The 13052-nt window shown below is 34.4% G+C and overlaps 1 protein-coding gene across 1 annotated transcript in view; it reads left to right on the top strand.

Annotated features, from left to right (window-relative positions):
• The window catches only part of LOC123822186 (pleckstrin homology domain interacting protein), a 140537-nt gene that overhangs the window by 31714 nt on the left and 95771 nt on the right, over nucleotides 1-13052 (top strand). The window contains exon 7 of the mRNA XM_045844139.1: nucleotides 6536-6696. Within this exon, the coding sequence (XP_045700095.1) occupies nucleotides 6536-6696 (161 nt within the window). The remainder of the gene's footprint in view (nucleotides 1-6535; nucleotides 6697-13052) is intronic.

Below are 13052 nucleotides of genomic sequence, written 5' to 3'. Positions count from 1 at the left end.
ATCCTGCCCAAATGGAGCTCATTATGTTGTGGAGGAGGCAGGAAATAAATAGTGAACATAATAAACAAATTAGTATATAGCATCAGCTGATAAATGATAGAAAAAGAACAAATATAGAGCTACATAAAGGTGGATTAGGAGTTATAGGTGGTGGTAGAAGGGAATTGTTTACGGTTTTCAGTGAGTTGATCAGGTTAGGCCTTGTTGACAGATCTGAAAGTGGTCAAGGAATTAGCCATATGTGGGGGGAGTATTCTAGTTAGAGGAAATAGCCAATACAGAGGGTCTAAATTAGGAACATAGCCAATATGTTAGAAAAAATAGGACAGATTAGTGTGGCTGGAGCAGGCTAAATAGGGGTGGGGGAGGAAGGAGGTAAAGTCAGAGAGGTGACAGTAGGCAAGATTTTTTAGGGCCTTGGTAGACTGATATATAACGAATTTGTTGTTACTCTGAATACAATGAAGACCATTGTAGTTTAGAGCAGAGGAGTAATGTTGCAAGACAACCAGTTAGGTTGCTTTTGTAATTCACTACAGTCTTGCTAGAGGAGGTTACATTTTTTTATAAATTTTATATATTTTATTGATAATGCTATTACAGCTGTCCCATTTTTTCTCCCCTTTATTCCACTCCACCCTGTATCCACCTCCCACCATGATTCCCCTATCTTAGTTCATGTCCATGAGTCATAGAAATAAGTTCTTTGCTTTTTCATTTCCCATACTATTATTAACCTCTCCCTGTTTTGCACCTACCATTTATGCTTCTGATTCCCTGTATATTTTCTCCCATTCACCCCCACTCCCCATCCCTGCTGATAACCCTCCATATGATTTCCATTTCTGTGAATTTGTTCATGTTGTAGTTGTTTGCTTAGTTTGTTTTTGTTTTTTTAGGTTTGGTTGTTGATAGTTGTGAGTTGTCCTTTTACTTTTTTCATAGCTTTGATCTTCTTTTTCTTAGATAAGTCCTTTTAACATTTCATATAATAAGGGCTTGGTATGATGAACTCCTTTAACTTGACCTTATTTGGGAAGCTCTCGATCTGCCCTTCCATTCTAAATGACAGCTTTGCTGGATAGAGGTATCTTGGATGTAGGTCCTTGCCTTTCATGACTTTGAATACTTCTTTCCAGCCCCTTGCCTGAAAATTTTCTTTTGAGAAATCAACCGATAGTCCTATGGGCATTCCTTTGTAAAGGTAACTGTCTCCTTGTCTCTTGCTGCTTTTAATGCATTGCATACCGCTCACGAGTTTTCTTGTGTTTCATGTGCCAGCTGTTAGGACTGCTCACGAGTTTTCTAGTGTTTCTCGTGCCTCAATCCACAAGCAAAAATGAAGTATAATCAGTTTCTGCTGTCAGAAGAGTCTCACAAACAATGGGAAGACAAAGAAACAATTCCCAAATGGAAGGAAAGGAGGAAGCCTCAGAAAGAATGCTAAATGAAATAGAGGCAACTCAACTATCAGATACTGAGTTCAAAGCAATGATTGTCAGGAAGCTCAATGAGCTCACTGCAAATGATATCAATATGAAAAAGGAAATAGAAACTATCAACAAGGGGCAAGAGGAAATGAAGAACAGTTTCTGCTATCAGTGGCGAGAGACTGGATAACGGATGACAATAATGAAGGCTCTCCAGAACCAGAGACAAATCTGTCCAGCCCTTCCCCTGGGGGTGCAAGGAGAGCACCTCATAAAGATCCACCCAAAAGGTTGTCAGGTGATACGAAGCAGCATGAACCTATGTGTATTCCAGCAGGTGGAAAGAAAAAATTTCCTGAGAGAGCCTGCAGAGTTTGTGCCGCCCATGGAAAAAGGACTATGGAATCTAGACACTGCTGTAAATTTTGTTTGGTCTCTCTTCATAGAGGAAAATGTTTTACGCAGTACCATACATTAAAAAAGTATTAGGACCTTTAATTGTCTAATTAGTTGTTTAATTGTTTTTGTAAATAAAAATGTTACAATTATTGAAAAACACCTAAAGTGCATTATGAGCTGTAGTTATGATGATTTAAATAACATGCAGTTTGCCCCAAAACATGTGGTCTCTGGTGTATGTCTTAGAGATTTCTATGCAGTACGCATTATGTTAAGATTCTGTCTTTATCTTTTATCTTGGGTGATGTAATTATGATGTGCTTTGGTGTGTGCTTCCTTGGGTCCAAGGTTTTTGGGACTCTCTGAGCTTTCTGGACTTCCTGGAAGTCTATTTCCTTCCTCAGATTGGAGAAGTTTTCCTTCATTATGTTTTCAAATAAGTTTTTAATTTCTTGTTCTTCCTGTTCTCCTTCTGGTACCCCATTGATTCAGATGTTGGAACATTTAAAGTTGTCCTAGAGGTTCCTGAGCCTCTCCACATTTTTTTGAATTCTTATTTCTTCATTCTTTTCTGTTTGATTCTTTCTTCCTTCTGGTCCACTCCATTGATTTTGAGTCCTGCTTTCCTTGCCTTCACTGTTGGTTCCCTGTACATTTTCTTTTATTTCACTTTTCATTGCCATCACTTCTTCCTCTATTTTGCAACCAATGGCAACCATTTCTGTGAGTATCCTGATTACCAGTGTTTTGAAATGTGCATCTGATAAGTTGGCTATCTCTTCATTGCTTAGTTGTATTTTTTCTGGAGCTTTGATCTGTTCTTTCATTTGGGCCATATTTTTTGTCTCAGCACACCTGTTATGTAGTAAAGGGTGGAGCCTTAGGTATTCACCAGGGCGGGGCAACCCACATTGCTGCATTGTGATGCTGTGTGTGGGGGAGGGCTCTGAGAGAGAACAGTGCCATTTGTTCAGCTCTCCCACGGTTTTCAGTCACTTCCTCTGATACTCATAAGCAAATTTGGCCCTTCTGGTGCTGATTCCCAGGTGGGTGGTTTTGTGTACATTCTAGGACCCCATGGGTCTCTCCAGCGAACTCTCTTGTGAGGCTGGGAGTTTCTCCCACCACCCCAACCACCACAGATTTTTACAGCCAGAGGTTTTGAGGCTTTATTTCCCTATGCTGGAACCCTGGGTTTTGTGGTCTGTCTCACTCCCTAGTTGTTCCTCCTGATTAGCCACACACAAATGTGGGACTGCCCACTCCGCCAGCCACTGCCTCGATCACCCTGGTCCTCCAGCTGATGCATTGCCACTTTGCTGGGGGTCCTCTTCACTCCCTCTGCCCATCTCCGCCCCTCCTACTAGTCTGGATGAATGTTTCTAACTCTTTGATTGTTGGACTTCCATACAGTTAGATTTTTCTGGCGGTTTTGGATATTTCTTGTTTTTAAATTTGTTTTTGTCCTTCTTTTGGTTGTGCAAGGAAGCACCATGTATCTACCTATATCTTGGTCAGAAGTCAAGGTGGTTACATTTTAACTGGCCCTGGAGGGTAAGAAAGGATTTATGCCAAGTGAAGATAATAGAGATTTTCTTTGGCAGGCTGAATTTAAGAATATTTCCTGTCACTATACTTATGAAAATAAATGTACTTTTAAACCAAAGCCATATATGCTATTTGATTTAAGGTTAAACTATTCTAATGTCATGTAAAGAACTTACTCCTTTGTGACCTCTTATATCTGTTTAACTATGCTCATTTAGAAAATTGATGTTTTAGTTTAATAAAATTTAAGAAGTTCCTATAATCCAAGAAACATTTCCTTTTTTACTCATATCCAATTAGTCTAACAACTTCTTTAGAAAGTGAATAATTGCCATTTGCCTTTCTGCCATAAAACTATAAATTAAATTGAATCATCTTGTATATGATTGATTGAAATATTGGTTATTATTAACCAATATTCATTTGTATACATTTTATATAAAAGTCTCTAGATTCAGTTGTGGGAAATATTTAACAATTTCTGTTTTTAAGGTACTTAATATCCCATAAGGGAAATAGACATTATGCAAATGGTATAGTAAAATAAAATGTGAATTTACTAAGTGGAAATCCTAGAATGTCCCCCTTTCTACTTCTGTAGAAATTCTCTACCTTTCTGTTTGGTCAGGCTTTCTTTAAGTTGAACTGTAACTGTTTGAATATAGTTATATTCAGCCTCTTCAAGTTGAACTATAACTATTGAACTATACTTATATTTTCTTCTCTAACTCCCTGTATCAAGTTTGAATTACAAACTTATTACCTGGGAACTCTGCATACTGCTCTCTCTGCAGGTCATATCTTTTAGCACTGTTAACACAAGTTTCTGATTTGAGAGCAAGGTCTTGGCTAAATACCTTCTCCCTTAGGATATAGTCATACTATAGACGCTCAGTATTAAGTGGTAGTGAAACATAATAAAGGGTAGTATGGAATATAGTTTTAACTGTAAATACATTGCACTTAATATTATGTTTCTGGAAAGTTTTACTTGAAAAGTTGACTGTCAAGTAACTTTGTGAAAGAATTTTCTTCTTTTTTCCAGTTGACTACCAAAATGAAAGTGAAGATTTAATCCCAGTTTAAATATAGATTTAGTAAAAACTGTGTTTAAGAGAGCAGTAACATTTTTTCTCTTTACTTAAGGGATGTATTTTTTGCCTAGAAAAATACATCATCAACCTTGATTTTCCAAATGGTCTTTATAAACAAATTCATTTTAAGTAATTTTGGCAATGTTACATATTTTAGTAAAATCTGACATTTCAAGAATTTTGTTAAATTTTGGATGGAGGGAATTGAACTACATCTTGGTAACACTGTCAACATTTGTATTCTATGTCATTACTTATATTCTTACAGAATAGACAGGTAAGCTTGAAGTGTTACTGATTCTTAGTGTGTGCATATGATCATTTGCTTTCTTGTTTGGCAGAACAGTTGATGATTGGTTTTGTGTGATTCCTTCTCTAAATCAGCTTGGAGTCAAAGCACTGGAGGATGTCTTTACCAGCCATTTCTGTGCATAAGGAAAAATGTGTCAGGGCTTATTAGAAACTCATTCACTTTTGTTAACTTTTTAATAACCAGTTTAAGCTTAAATATGCTATTTAACAATTGTTAAAGCTTATCTTGTGGATATTTTTAGAAGTTGAAATAGATTGTTGCATAGAACTTTTATCCTAACAGCAGGAGAGATCCTCTATTAGAATATAAAATGATGGATGTAGTAAAAGAACATGTAAGCATAATGTAATTATTTCTTGAATTATTTATTGCATTAGAACTTGCAAACCATTCTTCTACATGTCTCCTCACCATTCCCCAAGATTTTATTTTTTTTTTGCTTTCAAATATACATTTTAAATATACAAACATTTATCATATGTGGATGAAACACTAAATACTGATATTTTGTACTATATAGCTGAGATATTTGTATTTCATCCATTTTGGGGTATAATTGCTAGGCGCTAAATCTAGGTTAAATAGTTTTTGTATACATATTTAATTATCTTTGGGACTAAATTCAAGTGAGAAACTATAGTGCATACTGTCCATTTAGTGCTTACTAGATGGCAGTCACAATTGGGGGAAAAAGCCTTATATTAAAAGATAATCTATAGGTGAATAATATGCCCACCAATCAGTCACATATGTTTATTGAATGCCTTCTTTGTCCAAAATTATCTATAGAGGATAAATACAGTCATAATATAAATGGAAGAGCATTTGGTGCTAGAGTCAACACTTCAAGCTTTGCAATAAAAGATGAATTTCAGTAATAGCTTGAAAGATGGTTAAAATGGATGAGTTGGGAAAAGAGCACCTAAGTTGTGGAGAAGGAATTATTATATAGTTATTTGGCAAGATCCCTATTTTAATTTTTATTTAAAATAATGCAGAGAATTTTTCCTCTGTTTTCATTTTTTGCAAAGTTTTTTAAAACATCATTTGGCATGTCAGATTTAGAGTGTTCATGAGTTTGTGGATGATGAAAACTAAAATTAATGGATCCAGTTTAACTGCTTTTGTAAGAAAATCTATTTCTTTTTCTTTTTTTTTTTTTTTAAGATTTTGTGTATGTATTTTTAGAGAGAAGGGAAGGGAGGGAGAAAGAGAGAGAAACATCAGTGTGTGGTTGTCTCTCATGTGCCTGGTACTGGAAACCAGGCATGTGCCCTAATTGGGAATCAAACTGGTGACCCTTTGGTTTGCAGGCTGGCACTCAATCTACTGAGCCACACCAGCCAGGACATAAAATCTATTTCATAAGAGCCTTTAAAAAATAATATCACATAAAATGATTTTGGTTTTTAAGGCGCATTAGCCAGAGAATAGAGAAGTCTGAATTTTAATCCTAGCTTCATTCCTTATTTACTTTGTGACGTTAGACAGGTCATTTAACTGAATATGCTTCTTTATAAAATGAGGATAACGCAGCATGTTACAGGTGAAATAATTTGTTTTTGTTGACTTTTTGTATACTTTTAATTAGAAGCCATGTACATTAGACAGCATCTTTATACTAACTTATGGCAAATTAGAATATGTGAATTCTTAAAAGATTATAATTCAAAAAATAATTTCTAAATTATAGTTTCTAAATTATAGTAAATCTAATAATTTCTAAATTTTTTCCTTCTTTTTTTTGATAGCGGATACTTTGTTTTCAAGGAGGCTGAATGGGAAATACAGGCTTGAGCGACTTGTTCCAACTGCAGTATATCAGCACATGAAAATGCATAAACGAATTCTTGGACACTTGTCGTCTGTGTACTGCGTAACTTTTGATAGAACTGGCAGGCGGATATTTACCGTAAGTAATATTTAAAATACCTTAATTCATATGTGGGATTGAAGAAACATTGCTTATAGTTGAACTCAAGGTAAAGCTTTTGTCTTTTCCTTTAGTGAAAAACTGGAAATTTAGGTACTTTAGCTTATTAACAGAAAATTTTACTTAAGGCTGGACTTGATCCAAGTTTGTAAGATTCCTGAAAGACATATTATACCACAGTCACAGCTATATTATAGTCCTACATCGTGGATAAGTGTAATTTCCAGCATTAAAACAAATATGCAGTTTGAAATTTTGTAGAATATAATAATTTTAATTCTAAACCAAGGGCATTTCCAAAGTGTGTTAAGCATATTAGAAGAGATTACTACATGTGTTTAAATTATTTGTAGAAAACCACTTGCTAGTCTGTGGGGAATTTCCCTTTAAAATAATGACAGAAAAAAATCTGAACATATCTAACATGGTTTGTGCATTACCTTTTTGCCTTTACACCTCAGGATTTAATGTATATGGTATTATATTCTAAGAGGCCCTTTGGGTTTATTTATCGTTTCTTTTTTGTTGAATAGAGAAAAGCACAGCTTTTCAGCTTTAAGTGAGAAAATTTTGGAAATTTTTCAATTTATTTTTAAGCATCTTGACTATTGTATCCACCAAGGGTAATACTTAACTGCACTAATATGATTGTACTTATAATTAAATACTACTCTGTGAGCTGAAGGTAATGCATTTACTCACAAAGTTCCTGATTTCTTTTGAAATAATAGCATATAAAAGTTAAAATGGAAATTCCTATCTCTGTCTTTGAAGAGAGCAGCTGTGAATTTTATACAGTTGAGACAATTATAGATTCCTCTCTTATAAACATGCTTATAAACTAAGATTTATTTATATCTACTTCTCCTCTACTTGTATACTCACTCATCTATAAAACAGCTAAACAGTAGGATGTAGGGAATATCTTTATACGTATCTTTTCCCTGGTTCTAATCCACTTCTGGCATTTGTAGGTCATTTTTCCTACCTTAGTATTCTCCCCTTTTACCTTCTTTTCTTCCCTCCATTGTTCTCTATGAAGCAACATAAAAGTGAAATTTTTAAAAATTTTCTGACAGAGGTTATTCTTTTCACAGTGAAGAACAGGTGTATCTGTTTGCTAAAAATGTTTGACCTATCTGCAACAATAATTTACTCTGACATGGTAATGAAAAATTATATTTAGCTTTAAGATAGTATACTAGTTTTTAAATTCAGTTCCCAAAACAAAGTAAATGTATCATTTCTAATGTTTAAAGAATTCTTTAAAAAATAATAATAAGCTGAAATAATGAGAACAAAGCATTACATTGTGTTTGTACTTCATTTTGGTGAGTATAAAGTTATGCCATTGCATTGAGAATATAAAAAATATGTAACTTAATTTTTAACGTTTGTAAAGTACATTGTGGGGATTGTTTCTTTAAAGACAATAGGGATGGTAAGCATTTGGTTGCTGTACTTTATGAAGCATTGTGTGTGTTTTGATTTGAACTAGATTCATAATTTAGAATTTTTTTAGTGAAAATTGAGTGAAATAATAATTCTTTTGCTATCTCATATAGTCAGAGTGGTAGGTATTGAGTTAGAAGAGCCCCATTCTGACCAAGCGGTTAGCAAAGTACTACTGCGAGTCAAATCTAGCTTGCCACCTGTTTTTGGAAATAAAATGTTACTCAAGCAGACATGCTCAGTTGTTTATGTATTGTCTATGGTTGCTTTTATACTACAATAGAAGAGTTGAGTAGTTATGACTGGAAGGCCTAAATTAACTACTATCTGGCCCTGTATAAAAAAAAATAGCCCATTCTAAATGTGTAGTTCCTACTTTTAAGAGCATTTGATTTGGGGAACAGGGACAATATATGAAAAGGGAACTGCTTTCAGATTATGTTTCTTTGTTGAAGACATATAAATAAGGGGAAAAATTATCACTTATTTTTTATATCTCACCAAGAGTCTAAAAATGTTGACATTTTACATATGTGATATAATTTGCAGAGTGCCAAAGTCAGTGTTATTTGTAATTTTTTATTGATGATTTGCAGTTGCAGATTCCAAAGTGTTTCTTTGTGAATAGAAATGCAAAGATATGAGGGTAAACTGTTACTTAAAATTTTCTTGTATTTTTGTGATTATTTCCTCAAGTGCCATGGGTAAATATGTTTTCACTGTTCATAATACTTTATAAAGTCAGATGGCTTTATCCATTCCTTCATTCCACTGGGAACACACTACCCACTGACTAATGCTTTAAAAATCAGTTTTGAAAGCTGATAAGATAAAGCTTTAAAGATGATAGTAGATCATGAAAGATGAACCAGTGTTTCCTATTTATGTATTTGGTATCTTAAAACCTTGCATATTTATTACTAAGGTTTTTGTAAGGTGATATATTTGAAAGTTTTTTTCCAAGGGACTAATTCTTTCTCAGTAGGAACAGTTAGAAGTGGTTTAGACAGCACTGTGGTTAAGGGCATCAGCTTGGCATTAGATGGCTCACAACATTACCGCTTCCTAGCAGTGCAGCTTGGACAGATGGCCTCATTCCTTTAATCATCTGTATCCCATTTCAAAAAAAGTGGGAGAATAGATATTAATATCAACCCATAGTTTTGTGGGATTATATGATATAATTATATTACTAGTATAGACCAAGATATACAGTAAGCAGTCATTAAGTTTTACCTGCTGGTATTAATTTTATGGAAAGATTTAAATAAGTTTTATCTATTTTATTTTTTATCCAACTAAATTCTTTTTTATGAATGCTGTATACAGAATTTAAACTGAAATCATTGTAATTGATAAATGAAAGTCTGTATTAGGAAAATTTACCAGTATTTTGTACTAGAATATTTAATGATGGGTGTTTCTCAGTAGATTAATGAGAAAAACCCAGTGAAGGAGATAGTATAATTCCAAGTCAAATTTGCTTTGTAACTCTCTTAGTTTTTAAATTCTTTTTACTTGGTTTCAGAATCATTGCTTCAAATATTTACTGAAGAAAAAATGAAGTTAATTCTCCCAATAATAAGCCATTCACTCAAAATGCAAAAGTACAGTGAGGGCCATTTAAGAAGGTCACCCTCGTCTTCCCCTTTTTTCCAAGGTGTCTTTTTTTTTTCAATTTAAGGCAGAAAAGCATAAAATATTTTCATAAATGCAATGTTATAATAAAGACTATGAGGTTATGCATTCTTTTAACAAACTTCAGTCTTTTAGGAGCCAGACATTGTTCTAACACACTTAGGATATAGAAAATGAAAGCATAAATCTGTCTCTGGAGAGTTCACAGATGGTCAGCAGTCAATATTGAAATAATATGATAAGATAGAGTCTGCACAAGATACTGGGGTATTTAATCCATTGTGTAGTAGGAGATGGTAAGGACAACTTACTCAAGAAGTGACACCTCAGTTGATTGAGCTAGATATTGCAGCCTCAGTGAAAGTTACTCGTAAACTTTAGGAGAATATAACAAGCAATTGTGTTACTGGATATGGCAAAGAATAAATGTGGACCATTGTTAAGCAAGAGCTATGGATGTTGGTAGGGGACAAAATCATCAGTATGATGACATGAAGGATTGGGTTTCTTTCCTAAGGCAACGGAGAGAAAATTACAGATTTAGACAAAAGAGTAGTAGAATTTCTCTTTTTAATGACCCCTTTGGTGTTATTAAAGGGGATGGATTGAAACTAAGTCTATAAACAGAAGAATGGTTCTGGCAGTGATCCATGAAAGAAATCATCAGGGCTTGTACAGAGCCACAGTGGAAATAGGGATGGTATTAACAGATTAAAAATAGAATCTCTAGGGTTTAAGATACTCATTTGAATGTAGGGAGGATTCAAGAGAAAACATTCTAGTATGACATGTTTTAACTTGGGTGACTGGTTAGAAAATTCTGTCACTTAGGTGTAGGAATTTAAGTGGACAAGTTAGTGAAGGTGGGACATACTGAATTTTAGATATTCATGTGGCTAGCCAAATAGAAATATTCAAAGGCAGTGGGAACTCAGGAAGGAGAGGTAGGTTAGAAGATTCAGCTTAGGAATCACTGGATATGGAAATTGACTATATTACCTTATATGCATGTAATAAGAAGGCTGAAATTTTACCCTTTAAAGCAGACCAAAGACAAGGAGAGGAATCAGTAACTAACACTGAGAAAGAGCTGCCTAAGAGGATAGGAAAAAAAAATGAAAAAGAAAAGAAGTAGTGTTTTAAAAGCCAAAGGATTAGTATTTCATGAGAGATGGAGACCTAAAGTAAAGTAGAACTTGAAAGACATCTTTGGGATTTGGCAAGGCCATTAATAATCTTGACTGAAAAAAAAAGGATTATTTTAGTATTAGGAGTAGGAGATTGCAGTGCACTGAGGAGGGATTAGAAATCGAAAAAAATTGAAGAGACTTCATATATATAGCCTTATATTCCAAAAAGCTTGACAAGTGAATAAAGAAAGGCTGTTTTGTGAATGTGTAAGTACTACCACTGGACTTCATACTTCCGTTATATTGTATTTTCCTACTATGTTGCAGTAAATTTGTTTAGATGTCTAAGTTATAAACTGCATAATATCAAAGACTTTTCTCAAACTTTTTAGATCTATAGCACCAAAACACTGATGCATACAGGAGGCATACAACAAATGAATGGATCAACTAGGCAATTAGAGGAAAAATAATGAATGATGTCCTTTGTTACAAGAAACCTAGACTCTGTTAGGGGAGATATATGCAAGTGTCTATAGGACAGATTCTTTCTGTGCTTCATTTACACTGGTCTTTTATTGTACTGCAAACTTGCAAAACCCATTTATGACCTAGAGACTTTTTGTATGAGCTGTTCTCTTTGCCTGGAATTGTGTTCTCTGAAACATTTCTTTGGCTGATTTTTTTATTAGCAGTTCTCTGTTCAGATACCACTTTGCTAGAGACTGTTCCCTGCTTACCTTCCCATTCCATACCCCATCATTATCTATCTTGTTATTTTTCTTGTAGTGTTATTCTTTGAAATTCTTACTTTTCAAATGTTTATTTTTATTGTATCTTTTACTAAGCTCTGTGAGGACAGAGACCTTGATTGTTTTATTACCACTGGCTAACATAGAAATCCATGAGTGTATACTGCTTTAAATAAGTAAATGAATAAGTGAGAGAGAAAGGAAATTTTTTCTTCACAGTAGAATGCCAACTAATAATTTAGAAAGTAGAGGAGTTCCAGCCAAGATGGGGGTGTAGGTAGAAATGCTTTGCTTCCTCGCACAGCCAAAAAAAAAGGTAAAAACCAATTTAAAAACAATAAACAACCAGAACTGCCAGAAAAATCAAAACTCCATGGAACTCTGACAATCAAGGAGTTAAAGAAACATCCGTCCAGATCGGTGCAGTGAGATAAAGGAATATGGCCCAAATGAAACAACAGATCAAAACTCCAAAGAAAGAGCTAAGCAACAAGGAAATAGACAACCTATCAGATGCATAGTTCAAAACACTGGTAATCAGGATACTTGTAGAACTACTTGAACTCAGTTGTAAAATTAAGGAAGAAATGAAGGCTATCCAAAGTGAAATAAAATATACAAGGACCCAACAGTGAAGGGAAGAAAACTGGGACTCAAATCAAGGATCTGGAACAAAAGGAAGAAATAAACATCCAACTGGAACAGAATAAAGAAACAAGAATTGAAAAAAATGAAGAGGACTTAGAAACCTCTAGGACTACTTTAAGCATTCCAACATCTGAATCATTAGGGGTGCCAGATGGAAAAAGAGGAAGAGCAAGAAGTTTAAAACTTATTTGAACAGATAATGAAGGAAAAGTTCCCCAGTCTGGTGAAGGAAATAGACTTCCAAGAAGTCCAGGAAGCTCAGAGAATCCCAAAGAAATTGGGTCCAAGAAGAAACACACCAAAACACATCATAATTGTTACCCAAGATGAAAGAGGAGAGAATCTTAAAAGCAGCAAGAGAAAAGAAAGACAGTTAATGTACAAAGGAGTTCCCACAAGACTATCAGCTGATTTCTTAAAAGAAACTTTTCTGGCAAGTAGGGGCTGGAAAGAAGTATTCCAAGTCATGAAAGGCAAGGACCTACATCTTAAGATTACTCTATCCAGCAAAACTGTCATTTAGAATGGTGATCTACCAATCAAGTGCTTCCCAGATAAGGTCAAGTTAAAGGAGTTCATCATCACCAAGCCCTTATTATATGAAAGGTTAAAGGGACTTATCTAAGAAACTGAAGAAGATAAAAAACTATGAACAGTAAAATGACAACAAACTCACAACTATCAACAACTGAACGTAAAAAACTAACTAAGCAGA

This window comes from Phyllostomus hastatus, unplaced genomic scaffold (genome assembly GCF_019186645.2).
Source record: "Phyllostomus hastatus isolate PE091 unplaced genomic scaffold, TTU_PhHast_1.1 phas_contig_40, whole genome shotgun sequence".
NCBI classification, from domain to species: domain Eukaryota; kingdom Metazoa; phylum Chordata; class Mammalia; order Chiroptera; family Phyllostomidae; genus Phyllostomus; species Phyllostomus hastatus.
This window is presented reverse-complemented; position numbering and strand designations above follow the sequence as displayed.